This window comes from Oncorhynchus clarkii, chromosome 20 (assembly GCF_045791955.1).
Source record: "Oncorhynchus clarkii lewisi isolate Uvic-CL-2024 chromosome 20, UVic_Ocla_1.0, whole genome shotgun sequence".
Lineage (NCBI taxonomy): Eukaryota > Metazoa > Chordata > Actinopteri > Salmoniformes > Salmonidae > Oncorhynchus > Oncorhynchus clarkii.
Window position 1 is genome coordinate 33,377,357 of NC_092166.1, and position 25,505 is coordinate 33,402,861.

General features: G+C 43.9%; 1 protein-coding gene across 2 annotated transcripts in view; it reads left to right on the forward strand.

The window, feature by feature from the left end:
- The window catches only part of LOC139376268 (protein-glutamine gamma-glutamyltransferase K-like), a 47,801-nt gene that overhangs the window by 10,101 nt on the left and 12,195 nt on the right, over positions 1-25,505 (forward strand). The window contains exons 2-8 of one of the 2 annotated variants that reach the window (XM_071118621.1): positions 2,260-2,531; positions 2,672-2,863; positions 16,310-16,561; positions 19,150-19,268; positions 19,465-19,572; positions 19,847-20,024; positions 24,262-24,400. In XM_071118621.1, coding sequence (XP_070974722.1) covers positions 2,273-2,531; positions 2,672-2,863; positions 16,310-16,561; positions 19,150-19,268; positions 19,465-19,572; positions 19,847-20,024; positions 24,262-24,400 — 1,247 coding nt within the window. In that variant the 5' untranslated portion in view covers positions 2,260-2,272. The remainder of the gene's footprint in view (positions 1-2,259; positions 2,532-2,671; positions 2,864-16,309; positions 16,562-19,149; positions 19,269-19,464; positions 19,573-19,846; positions 20,025-24,261; positions 24,401-25,505) is intronic. The other variant, XM_071118622.1, reaches the window with a different exon arrangement.

A 25,505-nucleotide genomic window follows, 5' to 3' on the forward strand; every position in this document is an offset into this window, starting at 1 on the left:
CTTAGTCCAGTATTTGGTTTGATGGTTCGTCTGAGGGCCTAGCGGGATTTCTTATAAGCATTGGGGTTAGAGTCCCGCGCCCTGACAGCAGCAGCTCTAGCCTTTAGCTCAGTGTGGATGTTGCCTGTAATCCATGGTGGTGGCAATTCCCTATGAAAAGCCACTGGCACAGGAGAGAGCTGTCCATGACAACTTTCCAAACGTTACTCTTTTGGTGTGAAGTTCCCCTGTATTGCACATATAAAATATGAATAGCTCCAAAACACATTTTCCTATACAAAAAGGTACAGAGAGATGCATTCTATAAGCTATATCTGTGATACGGTAAGAACTGTATGCCCTCTCCTCTCACCTGTGCTAACCCTTCCTGGTCACCTGTGCTACCTATATACACATGTGACCCATGACCCCAACATTTAATGCCCTCTAGTATACAAAAACAATGACAAAATAACCCTTGACAGACAACATATGCACATCACATAAACAGGCCAAAACGGCTCCTACACATGGCTTCTGGTTTGGGTATGTACGTACGGTCACTGTTGGGGACAATGTCATCGATGCACTTATTGATGAAGCCGGTGACTGATGTGGTATACTCCTTAATGCCATCGGATGAGTCCCAGAACATTTTCCAGTCTCTGCTAGCAAAACAGTCCTGTAGCTTAGCATCTGCGTCATCTGACCACTTCCGTATTGAGCGAGTCACTGGTAATTCCTGCTTTAGTTTTTGCTTGTAAGCAGGAATCAGGAGGATAGAGTTATGGTCAGATTTGCCAAATGGAGGGCGAAGGAGTGCTTTGTATGCGTCTCTGTGTGTGGAGTAAAGGCGGTCTAGAGTTTTTTTTCCCCCTCTGGTTGCAAATGTGACATGCTGGTGGAAATGAGGTAAAACGGATTTAAGTTTCCTGCATTAAAGTCCCCGGCCACTAGGAGCTCCGCCTCTGGATGAGCATTTTCTTGTTTGCTTATGGCCTTATACAGCTCGTTGAGTGCTGTCTTAGAAGAAAACTCTCTTGGTAAATAGTGTGGTCTATAGGTTATCATGAGATACTCTACCTCAGGTGAGCAAAACCTCAAGACTAATATTTGACATTGCGCACCGGCTGTTATTGACAAATAGACACATCCACCACTTGTCTTACCGGAGGCAGCTGTTCTGTCTTGCCAATGCAAATCCTAAAAGTAAACATAATTGTTTACAACTCTGCTTTTATTTCTCCTAACTATGTGCAGGGCGTATGGCTCGTTAGGGCAGTGAGTGTTTACAAAAGGGATTCATCAGACCAAACTGACTCCACAGGGGCTTCATTGTTTGGGTCCTGGGAGAGAACCCAGGCCTGAGCCAAAGTGTTTTAGTTTGTTTAGACACAGCCGAATGAAACAGTACAGATGGAGACCATGGTTGGAAACGTATCTTGGTCTTCTTGTAAACATGCCTCATGCTCTTGTTTTTACCTCTCTTGACCTTTCACATTTGACCTTAGAACCCCCCATTATGTTTAGATTTGTAGCCTGGACTCTAGCGTGGTAGCCTGGATCCAGAGTTTCATAGTCTCATGGTTCGCTTAACCTTGCAGTTTGATGAATGGTGGTATAAACAGATGAACTAGACTAACTGAATAATTAAGCATTTTGCATTGTCATGGCAATATGATAAATGGTCCCCATCATATCTAGAGATTACACACACATCTGTGGCTGGGTGGGGGCTATAATGTCTGGTATCAGTCAAGAGGAATGTTGGGGTGTTTGGGGAATTTGGGAACAGCATGCTTTGGGAACAGCAGGCTGTTGTAAAGAGTGAGTCAAGAACGGGGTAATTGTAGGAAAAGTTTAAAAAGAAAACAAGCTGGTTTCAGGAATGGCGGGAGGAAAAGAGGTGGAGAAGAAATGTAAGCAGAGAGAACATACAGAAGAGAAGTTTACATTGGGGAAACACAGGAGGAAGAATAGGAGTAGTAATGTTAACAGTCTTTCTCAGTAGACAATTGTGCGCTGTGTTGTCCAACTGATATGTGTGCACTTAACCCCTCTCACATTGAATTGTTGACATGCTTTTGCATCTTCATTTGATGTTATTTCATAGATTTATTTCAGTCAATTGCGCTTTTCTCCTATATTTTACTTTTTTTTAAAACTGGGCACTCCTCTTTATGCATCATTATTATTTATCTCTGACTGTCTGCATGACCAATCTTACTGTTTCTTACAATCTCAATCTTACTATCTCATCTCGAACTTGATCTTTCGTAGCACCCCTTTCAGAATGCCAGGAGAACGATTGATGGAGAGCGGTTCTGATGTGGGCCGTTTCCATGGCAATGCCCTGACCATAGTGGAGGCAACCAACCAGGAGGAGGCGGAGTCTAAGGAGCAGGGGGGCTTTCTCCAGGGTGTTCAGAAGATATGCTGCTGCTGGCCACGCCAGAGCAGCTTGTACGATACAGTTGTCACGGACGAAGTGGAGAAACAGGCCCCGCTTCCTGAGCCCCCTCAGCCCCACACTGGAGACAATCAGCTGGAAGGTATAGTCTCAGTCGAGTTAATTAGTTCATAATGGTAAGCCCATGTAGATGGGAAAAATCCTGGCCCTACCTATAAGCAATGATCATTGCATTTACTTTTTCAATGTCTCTCTCTCTCTCTCTCTCTCTCTCTCTGTCAGAGTTGATGTTGTCAGTGCACTCGGTGGATCTACTGAGCTCTAAAACGGGTCAGAACCGCATGGAGCATCACACCGACTGTTACCATGGCAACACACTCATCATCCGACGTGGCCAGACCTTCCAGATAGAACTGGACCTGTCGCGACCTTTTAACTCCAACACAGACAAACTCCACCTGGACCTCAGGACAGGTAAGTCTGACCTTGATGTCTGTCACAAAAAAGGGAACACAGGTTAGTATTCCTTATTTAGTATGAGGTTAGTATTCCTTATTTAACCAGGTAGGCTAGTTGAGAACAAGTTCTCATTTACAACTGCGACCTGCCCAAGATAAAGCAAAGCAGTGCGATACAAACAACAACACAGAGTTACACATAGAATAAACAAGCGTACAGTCAATAACACAATAGAAAATAAATAAATAAGTCTATATAGAGTGTGTGCAAATGGCGTGAAGGTAAGGCAATAAATAGGCCATAGTAGCGAAGTAATTACAATTTAGCAAATAAACACTGGAGTGATAGATGTGCAGATGATGATGTGCAAGTGGAAATAATGGTGTGCAAAAGAGCAGAAAAGTCAAGAAAAAAACAATATGGGGATGAGATAGGTAGATTGGATGGGCTATTTACAGATGGGCTATGTACTGCTGCAGCGATTGATTAGCTGCTCAGATAGCTGAGAGAGCTAGTCCACACAATACACACAGAACAAACCCACAAAACAGACCAGCACGACTGTGCCTCAAAACCTAATGTCTACCTGGCCCACCACTCCACACTGGACTTGAACAGCCATTACGAACAGGTTTGCCTCTACAAGGCAGAAATCCCAACTTGTGCCAGGACCCTGAAGGACGTCACCCTCAACTATAGCCCCAGCACCTCACACAGGAACAACAGAGCAACGGACACCCCGCCCAGACCAGCGAGACACCCTCCCAGACTTGCAAGACTCCCTCCTAAAGGACCTGCACCGAGAGAACCCACGTCAAGAGGACCTACACCCAGACCACTGCATCGCCAGCCAAACACCAACCAGCTAAGACCACCCCAAGCAAACCCTGGCCACACCCTATATAGCCCCCCCATATCAGACCTATGCTCCTTCTACCCAACCCATGCCCCCCGCCTCTGCAGCAAGGACCTCAACATGACAGCAGGACATATTCCCAGGCCGTGAGCAGAGCAACAGGCCCAACCCCCACTATTACACCCGCCCAAGCCCCATCCTGCGACCTCAGAGGTATGTATCACATGCCTAACATGCTCTGCTCACACCTACTGTAATGGCCCGGACTTAAACCACACCAAATCAACACTAGACACGAGGGAACACAAAGCTTTTACGATCTCATCCTGGAATACACAAGGTCTGAGGTCATCTGCCTTTGGCCTAAAGAGCCGGAACTCAGACTTCATCAAAGAAATTGAAAATACAGACATTGTCATCCATAAACATGGTATAAAGGAGATGGAACCACTGGTTTCCCTCTAGGTTAAAGAGAGCTGGTAGTCCCCTCCACCAAACTACCAGGTGTGAAACAGGGAAGAGACTCTATGACAGTTTGGTATATAGCAGACCCACTCTATCAAATTTGTCAAAACAGAATACTTATTAATTAGGCAAGTCAGTTAAGAACCAATTCTTATTTACAATGACAGCCTGGGAACAGTGGGTTCTGCCTTGTTCACAGGCAGAATGACAGATTTTTACCTTGTCAGCTCAGGGATTTGATCTAGCAACCTTTCGGTTACTGGCCCAATGCTCTAACCACTAGGCTACCTGCCAGCCCAAATGAACAGTGTCAATTATAGGAATTAATAAACAAATTGACCTCTTGTGCTACCTGTATCCCCCCCAATATAATCCCCATACTTTAACGATGACAGCTTCTCCATCCTAGAGATTTCCAGGCCTAGGGACATGTACTAGCCTGTGGTGACCTAAATGCCAGAACTGGACAAGAACCTGACACCCTCAGCACAAAGGGGGACAAATGCCTACCTGGAGGTAACAGCATTTCCTTGAACAGAGATTTGCTCAATCATGAGGCATCAAAACCAAAGATAATTTAATAATATTAAGAAATGCTCTAGATGGAAGGAAAGTAGTGTGGAAATCTACCAAAAAACAGTGAGGCAGCAGCAAATTCTAGACAATTTCCTGGACAAAATGTGTCACTGTCAGTAGAAAACCTAAACAGTATATATGACCACTCAGCTTCCCTATCAAATCTAAAAAGGTCAAGCAGACAGCCTAAGAAAATTAACAACAATAACAAATGGTTTGACAAAGAATGCAAAAACCTACGAAAGAAATTGAGAAACCTATCCAACCAAAAGCATAGAGTCACAGAAAACCTGAGCCTACGCCTTCACTATGGTGAATAACTAAAACAATACAGGAATACACTACGGAAAAAGAAAGAACATCACGTCAGAAATAACGTCAGACTCATGTAACCAAATTACCGTACGACAGACCACGTATTCACCCTGCACACTCTAATTGACAAACAAACAAAACAAAGGAAAAGTCTTCTCATGCTTTGTTGATTTCAAAAAAGCTTTCGACTCAATTTGGCATGAGGACCTGCTATACAAATTGATGGAAAGGGGTTTTGGGGGAAAACATACGACATTATAAAATCCCTGACCACAAACAACAAGTGCGCTGTTGAACTTGCCAAAAAACACAGACATTGTTTTTCACGGGCTGGGAGGTGAGACAGGGATGCACCTTATGCTCCACCCTCTTCAACACATTATATATATATATATATATATATATATATATATATACAAATTGGCAAGGGCAGTAGAACAGTCTGCAGCACCCTCACCCTTCTAGAATCTGAAGTCAAATGTCTACTGTTTGCTGATGATCTGGTGCTTCAGTCCCCAACCAAGGAGGGCTTACAGCAGCACCTAGATCTTCTGCACAGATTCTGTCAGACCTGGGCCCTGACAGTAAATCTCAGTAACACAAAAATAATGGTGTTCCAAAGAAGGTCCAGTTCCCAGGACCACAAATACAAATTCCATCTAGACACCATTGGCCTAAAGTATACAAAACCTATATATACCTCAGCCTAAACATCAGCGCCACAGGTAACTTTCACAAAGCTGTGAACGATTTGAGCAACATGGCAAGAAGGGCCTTCTATGCCATCAAAAGGAACATAAAATTTGACATACCAATTAGGATCTGGCAAAAAATACTTGAATCAGTTGTAGAACCCATTGCCCTTTATAGTTGTGAGGTTTGGGGTCTGCTCACCAACCAAGAATTTAAAAAATGGGACAAACACCAAGTTGAGATTCTGCATGCAGAATTCTGCAAAAATATCCTCTGTGTACAATGTAAAACACAAAATAATGCATGCAGAGCAGAAGTAGGCCGACACCCGCTAATTATCAAAATCCAGAAAAGAGCCGTTAAATTCTACAACCACCTAAAAGGAAGCAATTCCCAAACCTTCCATAACAAAGCCGTCACCTACAGAGAAATAAACCTGGAGAAGAGCCCCATAAGAAAGCTGGTCCTGGGGTTCTGTTCACAAACACAAACAGACCCCACAGAGCCCCAGGATAGCAACACAACTAGACCCAACCAAATCATGAGAAAACAAAAAGATAATTACAACAAAACAGAGCAAACTGGAATTCTATTTGGCCCTAAACAGAGAGTACACAGTGGCAGAATACCTGACCACTGTGACTGACCCATAATTAAGGAAATTGTTGACTTTGTACAGACCCTGCACTTTCTAACCTCCTGCCAAATGTATGACCACATTAGAGACACATATATCCCTGAGATTACACAGACCCACAAAGAATTTGAAAACAAATCACATTTTGATAAACTCTCATATCTATTGGGTGAAATACCACAGTGTGTAATCACAGCAGCAAGATGTGTGACCTGTTGTCACAAGAAAAGGGCAATCAGTGAAGAACAAACACCATTGTTCCACCGTAGCATACTCCTGGGCTACAATATCCGGACCCACGACCGGTCCATCGATGTCACCACATGAAGAGGAATAAACAGACTCACCCCATCGCGACGTCCCCCCAAAGGCTAACTCTCTAGCCCTTGCTATCTCCTTGCTTGCAAATTCGGCCTGCTAACTGCTAGCTTGTTTAGCCCGGTCCGCTAACTGCTACCGTGTTTAGCACCGGCCTACTAACTGTTAGCTTGTTAGCACAGGCCTGCTAACCGTCTGAATCGCCGCGTCCCAAACACTCACTGGACCCATATTTACTTTCTATCCATTTTCGATTTTTAATTTGTTTATACCTTCCGGTAACCTGCCTCACCCAATGTGATACGGAACCGCTATTATTTTTAAATTTTTAGAACACACTCAAGAACCTCCAGAAGCTAACCAGCTAACTGGCTACAAGCTATTTAGTCATTGTTAGTTTTCTAACCTGGATAACACTCTCCAGTCCAGCTTCCCTGCCCCATCCACCGCTGCCCCCTGGACACTGATCACTTGGCTACATAGCTGATGCATGCTGGACTGTCCATTAATCACGGTAATCCATTCTGCTTGTTTATGTTTTATCTGTTGGCCCCAGCCGCACTCAGGCTCTGTGTGTAGTTAATCCGACCCCCCCTCTGCCTAGTCAATCGCCATTCTACCTGCTGTTGTTGTGCCAGCTGATTAGCTGTTGTTGTCTCACCTACTGTTTTAGCTAGCTCTCCCAATTCAACACCTGTGATTACTGTATGCCTCGCTGTATGTCTCTCTCAAATGTCAATATGCCTTGTATACTGTTGTGCAGGTTAGTTATCATTGTTTTAGTTTACAATGGAGCCCCTAGTTCCACTCGTTATACCCCTGATACCTCCTTTGTCCCACCCCCCACACCATACAACCTCTCTCATCATCACCCAGTGCCTGGGCTTACCTCCACTGTACCCGCACCCCACCATACCCCTGTCTGCGCATTATGCCCTGAATATATTCTACCATGCCCAGAAACCTGCTCCTCTTATTCTCTGTCCCCAACGCTCTAGGCGACCAGTTTTGATAGCCTTCAGCCGCACCCTCATACTACTCCTTCTCTGTTCCGCGGGTGATGTGGAGGTAAACCCAGGCCCTGCATGTCCCCATTTGTTGACTTCTGTGATCGAAAAAGCCTTGGTTTCATGCATGTCAACATCAGAAGCCTCCTCCCTAAGTTTGTCTTACTCACTGCTCTAGCACACTCTGCTAACCCTGATGTCCTTGCCGTGTCTGAATCCTGGCTCAGGAAGGCCACCAAAAATTCCATACCCAACTATAACATCTTCCGTCAAGATAGAACTGCCAAAGGGGGAGGAGTTGCAGTCTACTGCAGAGATAGCCTGCAAAGTAATGTCATACTTTCCAGGTCCATACCCAAACAGTTCGAACTACTAATTTTGAAAATTACTCTCTCCAGAAATAAGTCTCTCACTGTTGCCGCCTGCTACCGACCCCCCTCAGCTCCCAGCTGTGCCCTGGACACCATTTGTGAATTGATCGCCCCCCATCTAGCTTCAGAGTTTGTTCTGTTAGGTGACCTAAACTGGGATATGCTTAACACCCCAGCAGTCCTACAATCTAAGCTAGATGCCCTCAATCTCACTCAAATCATCAAGGAACCCACCAGGTACAACCCTAACTCTGTAAACAAGGGCACCCTCATAGACGTCGTCCTGACCAACTGGCACTCCAAATACACCTCCGCTGTCTTCAACCAGGATCTCAGCGATCACTGCCTCATTGCCTGTATCCGCTACGGAGCCGCAGTCAAACGACCACCCCTCATCACTGTCAAACGCTCCCTAAAACACTTCTGTGAGCAGGCCTTTCTAATCGACCTGGCCCGGGTATCCTGGAAGGACATTGACCTCATCCCGTCAGTTGAGGATGCCTGGTCTTTCTTTAAAAGTAACTTCCTCACCATTTTAGATAAGCATGCTCCATTCAAAAAATGCAGAACTAAGAACAGATAGAGCCCCTGGTTCACTCCAGACCTGGCTGCCCTCGACCAGCACAAAAACATCCTGTGGCGGACTGCAATAACATCGAATAGTCCCCGCGATATGCAACTGTTCAAGGAAGTCAGGAACCAATACACGCAGTCAGTCAGGAAAGCTAAGGCCAGCTTCTTCAGGCAGAAGTTTGCATCCTGTAGCTCCAACTCCAGAACAAGAGCACCTCCTCCCAGCTGCCCACTGCACTGAGGCTAGGTAACACGGTCACCACCGATAAATCCATGATTATCGAAAACTTCAACAAGCATTTCTCAACGGCTGGCCATGCCTTCCGCCTGGCTACTCCAACCTCGGCCAACAGCTCCCCCCCCCCGCAGCTACTCGCCCAAGCCTCTCCAGGTTCTCCTTTACCCAAATCCAGATAGCAGATGTTCTGAAAGAGCTGCAAAACCTGGACCCGTACAAATCAGCTGGGCTTGACAATCTGGACCCTCTATTCCTGAAACTATCCGCCGCCATTGTCGCAACCCCTATTACCAGCCTGTTCATCCTCTCTTTCATATCGTCTGACATCCCCAAGGATTGGAAAGCCTCCGCAGTCATCCCCCTCTTCAAAGGGGGCGACACCCTGGACCCAAACTGTTACAGACCTATATCCATCCTGCCCTGCCTATCTAAGGTCTTCGAAAGCCAAGTCAACAAACAGGTCACTGACCATCTCGAATCCCACCGTACCTTCTCCGCTGTGCAATCTGGTTTCCGAGCCGGTCACGGGTGTACCTCAGCCACGCTCAAGGTACTAAACGATATCATAACCGCCATCGATAAAAGACAGTACTGTGCAGCCGTCTTCATAGACCTTGCCAAGGCTTTCGACTCTGTCAATCACCGTATTCTTATCGGCAGACTCAGTAGCCTCGGTTTTTCGGATGACTGCCTTGCCTGGTTCACCAATTACTTTGCAGACAGAGTTCAGTGTGTCAAATCGGAGGGCATGCTGTCCGGTCCTCTGGCAGTCTCTATGGGGGTGCCACAGGGTTCAATTCTCGGGCCGACTCTTTTCTCTGTATATATCAATGATGTTGCTCATGCTGCGGGCGATTCCCTGATCCACCTCTACGCAGACGACACCATTCTATATACTTCCGGCCCGTCCTTGGACACTGTGCTATCTAACCTCCAAACAAGCTTCAATGCCATACAACACTCCTTCCGTGGCCTCCAACTGCTGTTAAACGCTAGTAAAACCAAATGCATGCTTTTCAACCGTTCGCTGCCTGCACCCGCACGCCTGACCAGCATCACCACCCTGGATGGTTCCGACCTTGAATATGTGGACATCTATAAGTACCTAGGTGTCTGGCTAGACTGTAAACTCTCCTTCCAGACCCATATCAAACATCTCCAATCGAAAATCAAATCAAGAGTCAGCTTTCTATTCCGCAACAAAGCCTCCTTCACTCACGCCGCCAAACTTACCCTAGTAAAACTGACTATCCTACCGATCCTCGACTTCAGCGATGTCATCTACAAAATAGCTTCCAACACTCAACTCAGCAAACTGGATACAGTTTATCACAGTGCCATCCGTTTTGTCACTAAAGCACCTTATACCACCCACCACTGCGACTTGTATGTTCTAGTCGGCTGGCCCTCGCTACATATTCGTCGCCAGACCCACTGGCTCCAGGTCATCTACAAGTCCATGCTAGGTAAAGCTCCGCCTTATCTCAGTTCACTGGTCACGATGGCAACACCCATCCGTAGCACGCGCTCCAGCAGGTGTATCTCACTGATCATCCCTAAAGCCAACACCTCATTTGGCCACCTTTCGTTCCAGTTCTCTGCTGCCTGTGACTGGAATGAATTGCAAAAATCGCTGAAGTTGGAGACTTTTATCTCCCTCACAAACTTCAAACATCTGCTATCTGAGGAGCTAACCGATCGCTGCAGCTGTACATAGTCTATTGGTAAATAGCCCACCCATTTTCACCCACCTCATCCCCATACTGTTTTTATTTATTTACTTTTCTGCTCTTTTGCACACCAATATAAATACCTGTACATAACCATCTGATCATTTATCAGTTAATCTGCATAATTGTAATTATTCGCCTACCTTCTCATGCCTTTTGCACACAATGTATATAGACTCCCCTTTTTTCTACTGTGTTATTGACTTGTTAATTGTTTACTCCATGTGTAACTCTGTGTTGTCTGTTCACACTGCTATGCTTTATCTTGGCCAGGTCGCAGTTGCAAATGAGAACTTGTTCTCAACTAGCCTACCTTGTTAAATAAAGGTGAAATAAAAAAAATAAAAAAATTGTAAATAAAAACCTATATTTATGTTTATTTAACTATTTGCACATTATTACAATACTGTATATAGACATAATATGACATTTGAAATGTCTTTATTCTGTTGTAAATGTAATGTTTACTGTTATTTTTTTGAGAGAGAGGGAGAGAGAGAGAGAGAGAGAGAAAAAAAAAATCGCACTGCACACTGCCCTAACCCATCTGGACAAGAGGAATACCAATGTAACAATGATGTTCATCGACTACAGCTCAGCATTTCACACCATATTACCCTCCAAACTCGTCATTAAGCTCGAGTCCCTGGGTATCAACCCCACCCTGTGCAACTGGGTCCTGGACTTTCTGACGTAACGCCCCCCAGGTGGTGAGGGTAGGAATCAACACTGGGCCCCGACAAGGGTGCGTTCTCAGCCCTCTCCTGTACTCCCTGTTCACCCATGACTACGTGACCATGCACGCCTCCAACACAATCATCAAGTTTGCAAATGACACTACAGTGGTAGGCTTGATTACCAACAACAACGAGACGGCCTACAGGGAAGAGGTGAGGGCCCTCGGAGTGTGGTGTCAGGAAAATAACCTCACACTCAACGTCAACAAAACAAAGGAGATGGTTGTGGACTTCAGGAAACAGCAGAGGAGCACCCCCCCCCCCCCCCCCCTTATCCACATCAACGGGACAGTAGTGGAGAAGGTGGAAAGTTTTTTAAGTTCCTCGGCGTACACATCACGGACAAACTGAAATGGTCCACCCACACAGGCAGCGTGGTGAAGAAGGCGCAGCAGCGACTGTGCAACCACTGACTAACTATAGCTAGGGCCAGGGTTGGGGATTACTAAATAGATTACTAGATACTTTTGAAAAACTAGATGATTACTTAGAAGATCACTTTTATATTCAGAAAAGACGATTGCGGAAAAAAAATATTTGACTCTTCTCTGTTTTCGCAATAACATTACAAATCAGCATTGAAAAAAGGGAGTCTGACCACAAGTCAGAGACCACTATGATGACACACCAAATGGGTTTGATGGAATAGGCAGGAATAGGCTTTTGAAGGCTACTGTCCAAGCTATGTCTTCCAATGGTGCGAATGCTGTCGGCATCCAAAGATTATCCAACTTGAATGAACGCTTGGAGGTAAGGATGACAGCGGTGGTGTAGTCTATGGCAATACGGATATCACTTATTAATGATATTTACAAAGTGCATTGATGTGAATCACACTGCTGCTCTCTCATGTAGCTATTTGCGCCTTATGGATTGTGGTTGTTGTGGATGGCTGATCACAAATCTAAATGTGTATTTGAACCCAATAATGATGGAATTCAACAAGTTTAAGCTGCCTATCAATCATTGTTTTTGAATCCAGTGGACAGCCAGTGAAAAAATGCACTCTTGCAACAGCTGCATACTGCGGATCCCAGCCTATTGAATATAAGTGTGGCTTTTATTGCTCAATCTAATTCATGCTGATAAAAAAATATTCTTATGCCTAATGGACACATGCTCAAACTTATACACTTTTGATAGACTTAAATGTAGTTGCTACATCCATTTTTGAATAATAAATATATCCATTGATTCTTGAAGAATATAACTTATACATGCCTCATGAGTTTGGTTCAACTGTCACTCTGTGAGAACCCAAAATATAAGCTTGTTTTTCTCGTATGTTTTTAAACTTTGTAAACGTAAACAACAATGCTTCATAGCATGGTTAAAACAATAATGTTGAAATCATGGATGGTCAGTCCTTGCTCTGTGTATAAAACTGAGAGTGATTACATTTCTCTAGCTCTATCCAGCATATACAGTGGGGCAAAAAAGTATTTAATCAGCCACCAATTGTGCAAGTTCTCCCAGTTAAAAAGATGGGAGAGGCCTGTAATTTTCATCATAGGTACACTTCAACTATGACAGGCAAAATGAGAAGAAAAAAAATCCAGAAAATCACATTGTAGGATTTTTAATGAATTTATTTGCAAATTATGGTGGAAAATAAGTATTTGGTCAATAACAAAAGTTTCTCAATACTTTGTTATATACCCTTTGTTGGCAATGACAGAGGTCAAACGTTTTCTGTAAGTCTTCACAAGGTTTTCACACACTGTTGCTGGTATTTTGGCCCATTCCTCCATGCAGATATCCTCTAGAGCAGTGATGTCCTTATATATATATATATATATATATATATATATATATATATATAAATATATATTTATTTATTTAAATAGGTTTAGCATGTCTATAATTGATAGAGAAGTTGACTAAAGCACAAACAGCCCTTGCTACGAGGCATGACAAAGAATATGTTTCTTGTGACATTTTGTTATGACATGTAGATGATTTGTTGTTGCTAGGAGTTATGGTCTCATTGTGCCTATATCTAGAGTCTTATTCCTGCAACTACACATGTGAAGCTACAAGAAAATCATATTTAAATGTATATCAAATCATTTTGAAATGTTGACCCTGATGACAAACATTGGTCCCTTTATTTATAGAAGGACTCTTATGCATTCTCATTTCAACGCCAAACCCACCACTGCTGTGCGTGGCCAAAGAGCTCTATTTTCATGTCATCCTACAAATGTAAACACCTGGAGTTTGCTATACGGCAACGGCACTTGGGTTGAAATCAGTGCTATGGTCAGATTACATGAAAATAGAGCTCTTTGGCCACGCACACCAGTGGTGGGTTTAACGTCAAAATCAGGATGCATGAGAAGAAAATAACCCCATACCTACTGTAAAATATGGTGGTGGATATTTGATGTTACCAGTAGCTGTGAGTGGGTAAAATCACTGAGGAAGCCAAGCCAGGAAAAATATATATATTACAACCTATGTGTTGTGATAATTGCATAGTTTGCTCTAATTTTTTAAAACTAGGCAAGTCAGTAAAGAACACATTCTTATTTACAATAACGGCCAAACCCTGGACTACACTCGGCCAATTGTGCGCCGCCCTACAGGACTCCCAATCACAGCGGGATATGATGCAGTCTGGATTCGTACCAGCTACTGCAGTGACACCTCTTGTACTGAGATGCAGTGTCTTAGACCACTGCAGCACTCTATAACCTGTTAGCTCACATGCCTTGCCACGACAATAAGAAGACACCGCAGCAGAATAAATTCAACCACACCTTTGTCATCACAAAACCGGAGAGCAACATCTGTCCAGTGGAGTCTACAGAGCATATTGCATTTAACAAACAGTTACATGACCTACAGCACGGTCAATCAAGTTCATGTTTGCTCGCTAGCCTAAGGGAGGGTTTAGCTGGCTGGGTTGTCCTTGTCTCATCGCGCTCTAGCCACTCCTGTGGTGGGCCGGGCGCAATGCACGCTGACAAGAATGCACGCTGACAAGGCTTCCTGGTTAAGTGAGTATTGTGTCAAGAAGCCGTGCAGCTTGGCTGGGTCATGTTTCAGAGGACACACAGATCTTGATCTTTGCCTCTCCTGAGTCCAACAAGACCTTAACTACCAATTGAATATTGCAAAAATAAATATTTGTTATTTCACCTTTATTTAACCAGTTGAGAACAATTTCTCATTTACAACTGCGACCTGGCAAAGATAAAGCAAAGCAGTGCGACAAAAACAACAACACAGAGTTACACATAAACAAACGTACAGTCAATAATACAATAGAAAAATCTATGTACAGTGTGTGCAAATGTTGAAGAGTAGGGAGGTAAGGCAAAAAATTGGCCATAGACGAAAAATAATTACAATTTAGCATTAACACTGGAGTGATAGATATGCAGATGATGATAGAGATACTGGGGTGCAAAATAGCAAGAGGACAAGTAACAATATGGGGATGAGGTAGTTGGGTGGGCTTTTTACAGATTGGCTGTGTACAGGTACAGTGATCGGTTAGCTGCTCTGACAGCTGATGCTTACAGTTAGAGAGGGAGATATAAGACTCCAGCTTCAGTGATTTTGGAAATCCGTTCCAGTCATTAGCAGCAGAGAACTGGAAGGAAAGGCGGCCAACGTAAGTGTTGGCTTTGGGGATGACCAGTGAAATATACCTGCTGGAGCGCGTGCTACGGGTGGGTGTTGCTATGGTGACCAGTGAGCTGAGATAAGGTGGGGCTTTACCTAGCAAGGACTTATAGATGACCTGGAGCCAGTGGGTTTGGCGATGAATATGTAGTGAGGGCGAGCCAACTAGAGCATACAAGTCGCAGTGGTGGATAGTATATGGGGCTTTGGTGACAAAACGGACGGCACTGTGATAGACTACATCCAAATATAAACATTAGCCTACATCAAAATGTCTTTCTCTGAGCAGTTGTATTAGTATAAAATAATATATTCTCCCATATGCTTTGAGCGTACAACATAGCTCAGTATTTCAATGATGTATTTGATATGGTCAATTTTGGGTGTCAAAAAACTTCAGACCCCACTGTATGTGTGAAGACGTTCTGTGTGTTTACCCTCAGTGGAGTTTTCACAGTACTCAGCTCAGTTTACCGAAGCTGAACTGAACTGCATAACAGTGACACACTTGTGGTTCACATTTGGTTTTGGCACTGTCACCCTCTGGCACAACAGGCTCTGAATTACAGTGGTGTGGATACTGTGGTTTCCTCACTTTCCTGCACAGCAGACTACACGTTACCTTTAAAGGCCGCTCGTTGTCATTCCACTATCTTACCTTTATTTCAACTCTTTTAAGGTCAATTCAAGACAGTGTTTCACTGGTATAGTTTGCAGAGCTTTTTCTTACTGTTTCTCACATGCAATTACACACACATTCACTCTGTATAAATAGTAAGCATTGGTATTTGCCAAGTGGAGTGTGACGGGATTTGGAATTTCCACCCCTCTGGTTATGTGAAGAATGTGATTCCTGCCTCTGCAATAGAATGTGTGTGCCAGTCAAGTGCAGCTGTTAGCCGTATGGTGTATTTGACTGAAAGCAGGTTTCAATGATTGCGTGTGTATTGTGGACCTTTTCTGTGTGAAGGGTGAGGGCTTAAGTCCAAGAGAGGTGCAGGAGGAATTCGATGTGGGTTGGTACGGTTTCCATCAGAGATAAGAGAACAATCAATCTTTACGGCGGTCTTTGGGAGTAACACGATGGTCCTGAACACTGCATAGTTTGTTGAGATGGGTTTCAGGCACCACTACACTGTTACTACAATGATATTCCACCAATATTCCACTGCTTCAATCCCCCTGAAGCTTTACCTGAAAGGGCCCCCCTATTCCCTATAGTGCACTGCACTATATAAGGGCGCCATTTGGCACACGCTTGTGATGACCATAAATGATAACCCGAAAAACCGTTTACTAATGTGTCTGACAGGACCACTCCCCATGGTGTCAAAGAACACGCACGTCATCATTCAATTGGTGGAAGAGCTGGAGGACGACCGCTGGGAGGCCAAGATAGTGGAGCGGAACGGCAACAGGATCAAGCTGTCCGTCAACTCGCACGCCAAAGCTGTGATTGGCAAGTACAAGCTCACCGTGACGGTGGAGTCTCCGAAGGGCGGGTCTGCAACCACACGCGACCCCAGGAAAGACATCGTCATGCTGTTCAACCCCTGGTGTGAAGGTAAAGACTGTTGGGAAATGTGGGAGGAAGGAATGAGAGAGAAGGGGGCGGCAAATAAATATTGGGAGGCAAGGTCGGCACGTTAAGGACCATACCATTGCCACTGAAGTGCCAACCCCACCCCCCGTGCTCACCTAAAGTTGACACAGTGAGTCAAACAAAGGTATCCCATTGTATCACAGTTCAGCTTCAATGCTGTATGTAAGTCTAATGTTTCAATGTTGCTATTCCATTGCTATGGGAACAGACCTATGACCCCATCTTAACACCAGGACCAAGTGACAGATCACAGAGTAGACGTAGAGTTCAAAAGAGCTAGGGGTTTCTACACTGAGTGTACAAAACATTAGGGACACCTTCCTAAATATTGAGTTTGCACCCCCTTTTGCCCTGAGAACAGCCTCAATAAGTTGGGGCATGGAGTACAAGGTGTCGAAAGAGTTCCATCGAAATGCTGGCCCATGTTGACTCTAATGCTTCCCACGGTTATGTCAAGATGGCTGGATGTCCTTTGGGTGGTGGACCATTCTTGTTACTCGCGGGAAACTGTTGAGCGTGAAAAACCCAGATGCGTTGCAGTTCTTGACACAAACCGGTGCGCCTGGCACCTACTGACATGCCAAAGGCACTTAAATCTTTTTTCTTGCCCATTCACCCTCTGAATGCCACACACACAATCCATGTCTCAATTGTCTCAAGGCTTTAAAATCCTTCTTTAACCTGTCTCCTCCCCTTCATCTACACAGATTGAAGTGGATTAAACAGGTGACATCAATAAGGGATCATAGCGTTCACCTGGATTCACCTTCCATGTCATGGAAAGACCAGGTGTTCCTAATGTTTTGTACCCTCAGTGTCTAACAGAGGCTGGCTCTAGGACTGTGCTCTATTTAGCCTCTTGGTCTCACAGAGAAGCGCTAATTTGCACATAGGCGGGAAACTCAGCTCACTGCCCAATAATGTGCTGCTATCCATCATAAAGTCACAGCTTGACCCAGTGTGACCCAGAATGTTTGTTTCATTCTCTGGTTGCACGTCAAGACCACACGTACATTTGCTTGGGACTCTGGTCTTAGCCAATTGACATGTCGGCCTGCTTGGCCTGTTTTCCCTTATGTTGCTATATTGTCTTTTTTATCAATCCTGTATTTTGAGGCTTCTGGAGTTAAAACAAGAGAACTTCTGCGCAATTCCTGTACAAACTGCCTTGCACCGTAGGAGTATATGACAGTAATACAGCTGCTGGCAATCTGAGCTCTCTCTCTCTCTCTCTCTCTCTCTATTGCTCTCTCTCTCTCTCTCTATTGCTCTCTCGCTCTCTCTCTATTGCTCTCTCGCTCTCTCTCTCTCTCTCTCTCTCTCTATTGCTCTCTCGCTCTCTCTCTCGCTCTCTCTCTCGCTCTCTCGCTATTGCTCTCTCTCTCTCGCTCTCTCTCTCTCTCTCTCTCTCTATTGCTCTCTCTCTCTCTCTCTCTCTCTATTGCTCTCTCTCTCTCTCTCTCTCTCTATTGCTCTCTCTCTCTCTCTCTCTATTTCTCTCTCTCTCTCTATTGCTCTCTCTCTCTCTATTGCTCTCTCTCTCTCTATTGCGCTCTCTCTCTCTATTGCGCTCTCTCTCTCTCTCTCTCTCTCTCTCTCTCTCGCTCTCTCGCTCTCTCGCTCTCTCGCTCTCTCTCTACGTGCTGTAGATGTTTATTAAGTAGTAAAGCCAGCCAAATCTCAGCTGCTAGATCCTGTCAACAGCTCAAATCTATACTGTACCTCCTCCCATAAAACCTCTACACAATCTCTACCCTTCCTCCCTCCCTCCTTGAGATTCTACCACTCCCTCTTTATAGCGTCCTCTCCCGCCATTAGTTTGTGTAGCCTTTTTGTACCTCTTCCTTCCTCTTCCTTCCCACATCCCATCTTGACCACTGCTCCCAAACTAATTGTTTAACCTCTCTGCCCCTTCTGCTAGTTCTCACTCCCCCCCCACCCCCCCACCTTTGCTTTTTCCTCTGCCTCCCCTTCTTCTTGTCCCTCCTCCCAATAGCTTTCTCCTGTTTCACAGTGTCTCACACAGATAATCATGTCCATGTGGTCAGTAAAGACAACAAACGGATGGAAAAGAGAGAACCAGATATTCCCATAGGGTCCTTACTCCACCCTGTGGTGTATTATCCATTTAGGATGATTTCACACAATCCATCCCTTTTCCTCTAAATGAGTAAGGCCCCTCAGTGAGCGCCAGCCACTGTGCTAGCAACATTTAAACCTATTCTGGCCTCTAGTAATAGTAAACCCTCTCCCGGCTTTGTGAAGTCCAGACATTTTGCTAGTAGTGATTAACCCTATCCTGGCTACACTCACTCTCCCTGCTTTGTATGGTCCAGATATTCATCAAATAACAGTGAACCCTATCCTTGCCTCTCTCTCCGATTCTCCCCGGTGTTTATCAAAATAGTTATTTGTGGCAGATGTGACTGTGTTGTGGACTTCACACCAGATTACATTTCAGAAATGTTAAGAAAAACAGAAATAATTTTTGCCATGCATAACTGAAAAATGCATACCTAATCTTTGTCCCTCTTCCCACTCCCCCTAAGATGACGCAGTGTACATGGATGATGAGGAGGAGAAGAAGGAGTATGTGCTGAATGACACAGGAAGACTCTACTACGGCACAGAGAAACAGATTGGAGATCGCACATGGAACTACGGACAAGTACGAGACGGGGAGGGAATTCAACATCAAGTGCGGTGGCCATGATGTCTTTCGGCGAATTCCAGTCATCCTGAAAAGCACCGTCGTTTAAGCCATTTATGAACCACAGAACACAAGTAATTTATTCATTGGTTGACCCCTATCATGTCTTCCATCTCTCCCTGTCTGTCCGTTTCCCACTCTCTGTGCTGTTCAGTTCCTTGAGGGGATGCTGGAGGCCTGTCTCTATGTGCTGGAGAAGAGTGAGATCCCTCCGCCTGGTAGAGGGGACCCTGTCAACGTGGTCAGAGTCATATCTGCCATGGTGAGTTACCTGTCAACTTATTTGACCTCCAGTAGTGAACATACTTATTTACTTTCCCGTTTATTTATTCCTGGCGTACGTTCATTGATCTGAATTATGTTGAGGTATGTTGATGTTCATTTCACGACCATTACTATAACGTTATGGTAATATTTTTTTTTTTAAAGATGTGTTCTCAGTGACCTACCTGGTTAAGTAAAAACAACCACGTGCTGCTGTATTTTATCTTATTGAAAACAAAACGTTCTCTCCCATTTTGTTTGTTGCATTCCAGATCAACTCCCAAGATGACAATGGGGTCCTGGCTGGGAATTGGTCAGGGAACTATGTAGGTGGAGTTTCCCCGACAGCCTGGAATGGCAGTGTGGAGATCCTGAAGAAATACCACAAGGAGGGAGGCCTGCCTGTCAAATACGGACAGTGCTGGGTCTTCTCTGGGGTCACCACCACAGGTGTGTCAAATCAAATCAAATCACATTTAATTTCGTCACATGTGCCGGTAAGGTGCAGACCTTACCGTGAAATGCTTACTGTCAAGCCCTTAACCAACAATTCAGTTTTAAGAAAATAAGAGTTAAGAAAATATAATATTATTATTATAATATAATAAACTAAAGTAAAAAAAGGTAACACAATAGAATAACAGTAATGATGCTATATACAGGGGGCACTGGTACCGAGTAAATGTGTTCTTCTGGTTCGTCAAGGCAATTAAGGCCAAATGAACATGTAGGTAGGGATAAAGTGAATATGCATAGATAATAAACAGCGAGTAGCAGCAGTGTAAAGAAATGCAAATAGTCTGGGTAGCCATTTTATTAATTGTTCAGCTGTCTTATGGCTTAGGGGAGTAGAAGCTTTTAAGGAGCCTTTAGGACCTAGACTTGGTGCTCCCGGGCCGCTTGCCGTGCGGTAGCAGAGAACAGTCTATAACTTGGGTGGCTGGAGTCTTCCCCAGTGATGTACTGGGCCGTATGCACTACCCTCTGTAGCGCCTTGCAATCGGATGCAGAGCAGTTGCCATACCAGGCAGTGATGCAACCTATCAGGATGCTCTCACTGATGCACCTATATAATTGTTTGAGGTTCTGGGGACCCATGCCAAATCTTTTTAGTCTCCTGAGGGGGAATAGGTGTTAACATGCCCTCTTCATGACTGTCTTGGTGTATTCGAACCAGGATAGTTTGTTGGCGATGTGGACACCAAGGAACTTGAAGCTCTCGACCCGCTCCACTACAAGCCCCATCGATGTGAATGGGGGCATTCTCGGCCCTACTTTTCCTGTGGGCCACGATCAGCTCTTTTGTCTTGCTCACATTGAGGGAGAGGTTATTGTCCTGGCACCACTCTGCCAGGTCTCTGACCTCCTCCCTATAGGCTGTCTCTTCATTGTCAGTGATCAGGCCTACCACCATTGTGTTGTCAGTAAACTTAATGATGGTGTTGGAGTCGCGCTTGGCCATGCAGTCTTGGGTGAACAGGGAGTACGGGAGAGGACTAAGCATGCACCCTTGAAGGACCCCCGTGTTGCGGATCAGCGTGGCAGATGTGTTGTTGTCTACCCTTACCACCTGGGGGGGGCGGCCCGTCAGGAAGTACAGAATCCAGTTGCAGATGTGTTTCGTCCCAGGGTCCTTAGCTTAGTGATGAGCTTTGTGGCACTATGGTGTTGAACACTAAGCTGTAGTCAATAAACAGCATTCTCACATAGGGTGTTCCTTTTGTCCAGGTGGGAAAGGGTAGTGTGAAGTGCAATTGAGATTGTGTCATCTGTGGATCTGTTGGGGCGTTATGCGAATTGGAGTGAGTCTAGGGTTTCCGGGATGATGGTGTTGATGGGAACCATGACCATCCTTTCAAAGCACTTCATTGCTACAGACGGGAGTTCTACGGGGAGGTAGTCATTTAGGCGAGTTATCTTGCCGTTCTTGGGCACAGGGACTATGGTGGTCTGCTTGAAACATGTAGGTATTACAGACTCGGTCAGGGAGAGGTTGAAAATGTCAGTGAAGACACTCTCCAGTTGGTCCGCATATGCTCTGAGTATACATCCTGGTAACCCGTCTGGTCCCTACGGAGAGCGTGATCCCACAGTCGTCCAGAACAGCTGGTGCTCTCATGCATGCTTCAGTGTTGCTTGCCTCAAACGAGCATAAAAGGTATTTAGGTAATCTGGTAGGCTTGCTTCACTGTTTCCCTTTGTAATCTGTTATAGTTTGCAAGCTTTGCCACACCCGACGAGTGTCAGAGATGGTCTATTAAGATTAAATCTTTGTCCTGTACTGATGCTTTGCCTGTTTGATGGTTCGTCTGAGGGAATATCAGGATTTCTTATAAGCGTCTAGATTAATCCAGCAGCTCTAGCCTTTAGCTCATTGCGGATGTTGCCTGTAATCCATGGCTTCTGGTTTGGATATGTATGTACGGTCAATGTGTGAACAACGTCATCGATGCACTTATTGATGAAGCCGGTGACTGATGTGGTATACTCCTCAATGCCATCGGATGAATCCCAGAACATATTCCAGTCTGTGCTAGCAAAACAGTCCTGTAGATTAGCATCCCTGTCATCTGACCACTTCTGTATTGAGCGAGTCACTGGTACTTCCTGCTTTAGTTTTTGCTTGTAAGCAGGAATCAGGAGGCTATAATTATGGTCAGATTTGCCAAATGGAGGGTGAGGGAGAGCTTTGTACACGTCTCTTTGTGTGGAGTAAAGGTGGTCTAGAATTTTTTTCCTCTGGTTGCACATGTGACATGCTGGTAGAAATGAGGTAGACACAGTAACAATATCATTATCCATCACATCCTGTTATGTGTCTAGTCTGTCATGCTAATTAGTTCTAATTAGTTTCTCTCTGTAACAGAACACCATTCATACTGAGTGCAGGCCAGGGTGGCCCTCACTCGGTAGCTGACCCCAGAGCAGCACATAGCAGTGCCTCTGATAGGGTCCCACTACTGATATCTACCCCAAATACCCCAACAGCATTCCTTTCATTCCTAACACTTTTGTCACAGACACACAGGCACATTTGTTGCTGACTCTCTGGCAGTGGTGGAAAAAGTACCAAATTGTCATACTTGAGTAAAAGTAAAGATACCTTAATAGAATATGACTCAAGTAAAAGTGAAAGTCACCCAGTAAAATAATACTTGAGTATTTGGTTTTAAATATACTTAAGTATCAAATGTAAATGTAATTGCTAAAATTTTATTTATTATTATAAATATTATAAATATATTTACAAATTAAGCATTTGTGTTGAGTATGTTCTTTTTTGAAAAAAATTTGATAATTTTCCTGTCCTGCTAAGCATTCAAAATGTAACGAATAAGTTTGGGTGTCAGGGAAAATGTGTAGAGTAAAAAGTACATTATTTTCTTTAGTAATGTAGTGAAATAAAAGTACAAGTTGACAAAAAAAGTTAAGTAAAGTACAGATCTACTTAAGTAGTACTTTAAAGTATTTTACTTAACCCTTGTGTTGTCTTAAAGGTAATAAAAAAAAATGTTTAACAGCAGAGAAAACCCCCTAAATTATGTTTTTTCAACAACATTAGAAAAAGTGAAACATCGCATTTGTTCATATTTCCATGAAAGCTGTATACCACCAGGGTACAAAGATTGTCTTAGGGTCATTTTTCACACACACACACACACACACACACACACACACACACACACACACACACACACACACACACACACACACACACACACACACACACACACACACACACACGTGTGTTCCTGGAGCAGCTGGGAAAGGCACTTATAACCCCACACATTCAAAGAAGGGAGCGCCTCCCCCGCACAGCAGCCTCTGCAGCACTTGAGAAAGCTGTTCAGGGGGCTGATTCTTGTCCTGATCCACCTGAGGCTGCAGCTGGGGCAGGCAAGAAGGACTGTAAAAACAAATACTATGTCCTACATGTGCTAAATAGAGTATCTTATTTTATTCTTATATATTGTTGTTGTTTATACTGTACACCTTGTGGGGGGGGGGGGGGGGGATAGTTTTTAAAAAATGGTAGAAGACTAGTATTTTGTAGTTGAGCTCCTCATTGTACAGTATATAAGAATATATCACTATGTTGCCAAAAAAGTTCAAGACTGTTGTTTCCCTTCAATAAAATGCATTCAAAACTACTTTCTGCACATTTCTGCAACTTTCTTAGGCTATACAAGCGCTATCTCTTGCTAAAAAATTGTTTTTACACCTATGCAGTACCTTTAACAATAACAATAATAATAATAATAAACCTCTGCTTTAGTAAAGAAAACCATTATGACAGGTGTGTTGTAATAAAAACGAGTGGTGTCCACTGATTAAATGCAGTCTTTCTGCATTGTGCAGAGGGAAAACCCAGATATTCACAAAGTTTGTGATGAATGACAGGTTGCTTCTTCATGCAAAATAGATTTGGGGTTTAAAATTCAATTAAACTGCTTTTATGTTAGGGGTTTTAGTGAAGGCGGGTCATTTTTGACCCTTAGGACAAGGGGAGTACACAGAATTTTTAAGAGTACACAAGGCTCTATTTCAGTACTTTACACCCCTGCTCTCTGTACGATCTCTCCCTTTTGCTTGCTTTTCATATCTGTGTCAATTTTGTTCATGCCTTGCCTCATTTGTGCTCCTCGCTCTCCCTCCCCCTCCTTTTCATTTTCTCTCCATCTCTCAGTGCTCAGGTGCTTGGGTATACCGTGCCGTAGTGTAACAAACTTCCAGTCGGCCCACGACACAGACGTCTCACTCACCACAGACATGTATTTTGACGAGAAAATGGAGCCGTTCGACGAACTCAACACTGACTCTGTTTGGTGAGTTATCATCCACTTTAAGTAGGGCCCGGTTTTCCTGGTCACATCAAATGCGTCTAATCTGCCACAAGTTTAAAGTGTGCCACTTTAAATACCCATTGCCTTGCCACACAAATCATACTCTATAAAAAGGCCCAGGAGATGTTCCTGAACATGTGACTGAATCAAGAAAAACACCAGGCTCTAGTTATATAAATAGATGTCTATGGTCAAACTCCTGATCCTAACTACGTACAGTGCCTTGCGAAAGTTCTAATTCTAGACAATTTCCTAGACAAAATGTGTCACTGTAATAGTGAAGGTGTAACCTTGTCAGTAGAAAACCTAAACAGTATATTTGACCACTCAGCTTCCCTATCAAATCTAAAAAGGTCAAGCAGACAGCCTAAAAAAATTAACAACAATAACAAATGGTTTGACAAAGAATGCAAAAACCTACGAAAGAAATTGAGAAACCTATCCAACCAAAAGCATAGAGTCACAGAAAACCTGAGCCTACGCCTTCACTATGGTGAATAACTAAAACAATACAGGAATACACTACGGAAAAAGAAAGAACAGCACGTCAGAAATAACGTCAGACTCATACATTTCCTCAGCGAAAACTATGTAACCAAATTACCGTACGACAGACCACGTATTCACCCTGCACACTCTAATTGACAAACAAACAAAACAAAGGAAAAGTCTTCTCATGCTTTGTTGATTTCAAAAAAGCTTCCGACTCAATTTGGCATGAGGACCTGCTATACAAATTGATGGAAAGTGGTTTTGGGGGAATACATACAACATTATAAAATCCCTGAAAACAAACAACAAGTGCGCTGTTGAACTTGCCAAAAAACACACACATTTGTTTTCACGGGCTGGGAGGTGCTCCACCCTCTTCAACACATTATATATATATATATATATATATACAGTGCCTTGTGAAAGTATTCGGCCCCCTTGAACTTTGCGACCTTTTGCCACATTTCAGGCTTCAAACATAAAGATATAAAACTGTATTTTTTTGTGAAGAATCAACAACAAGTGGGACACAATCATGAAGTGGAACGACATTTATTGGATATTTCAAACTTTTTTAACAAATCAAAAACTGAAA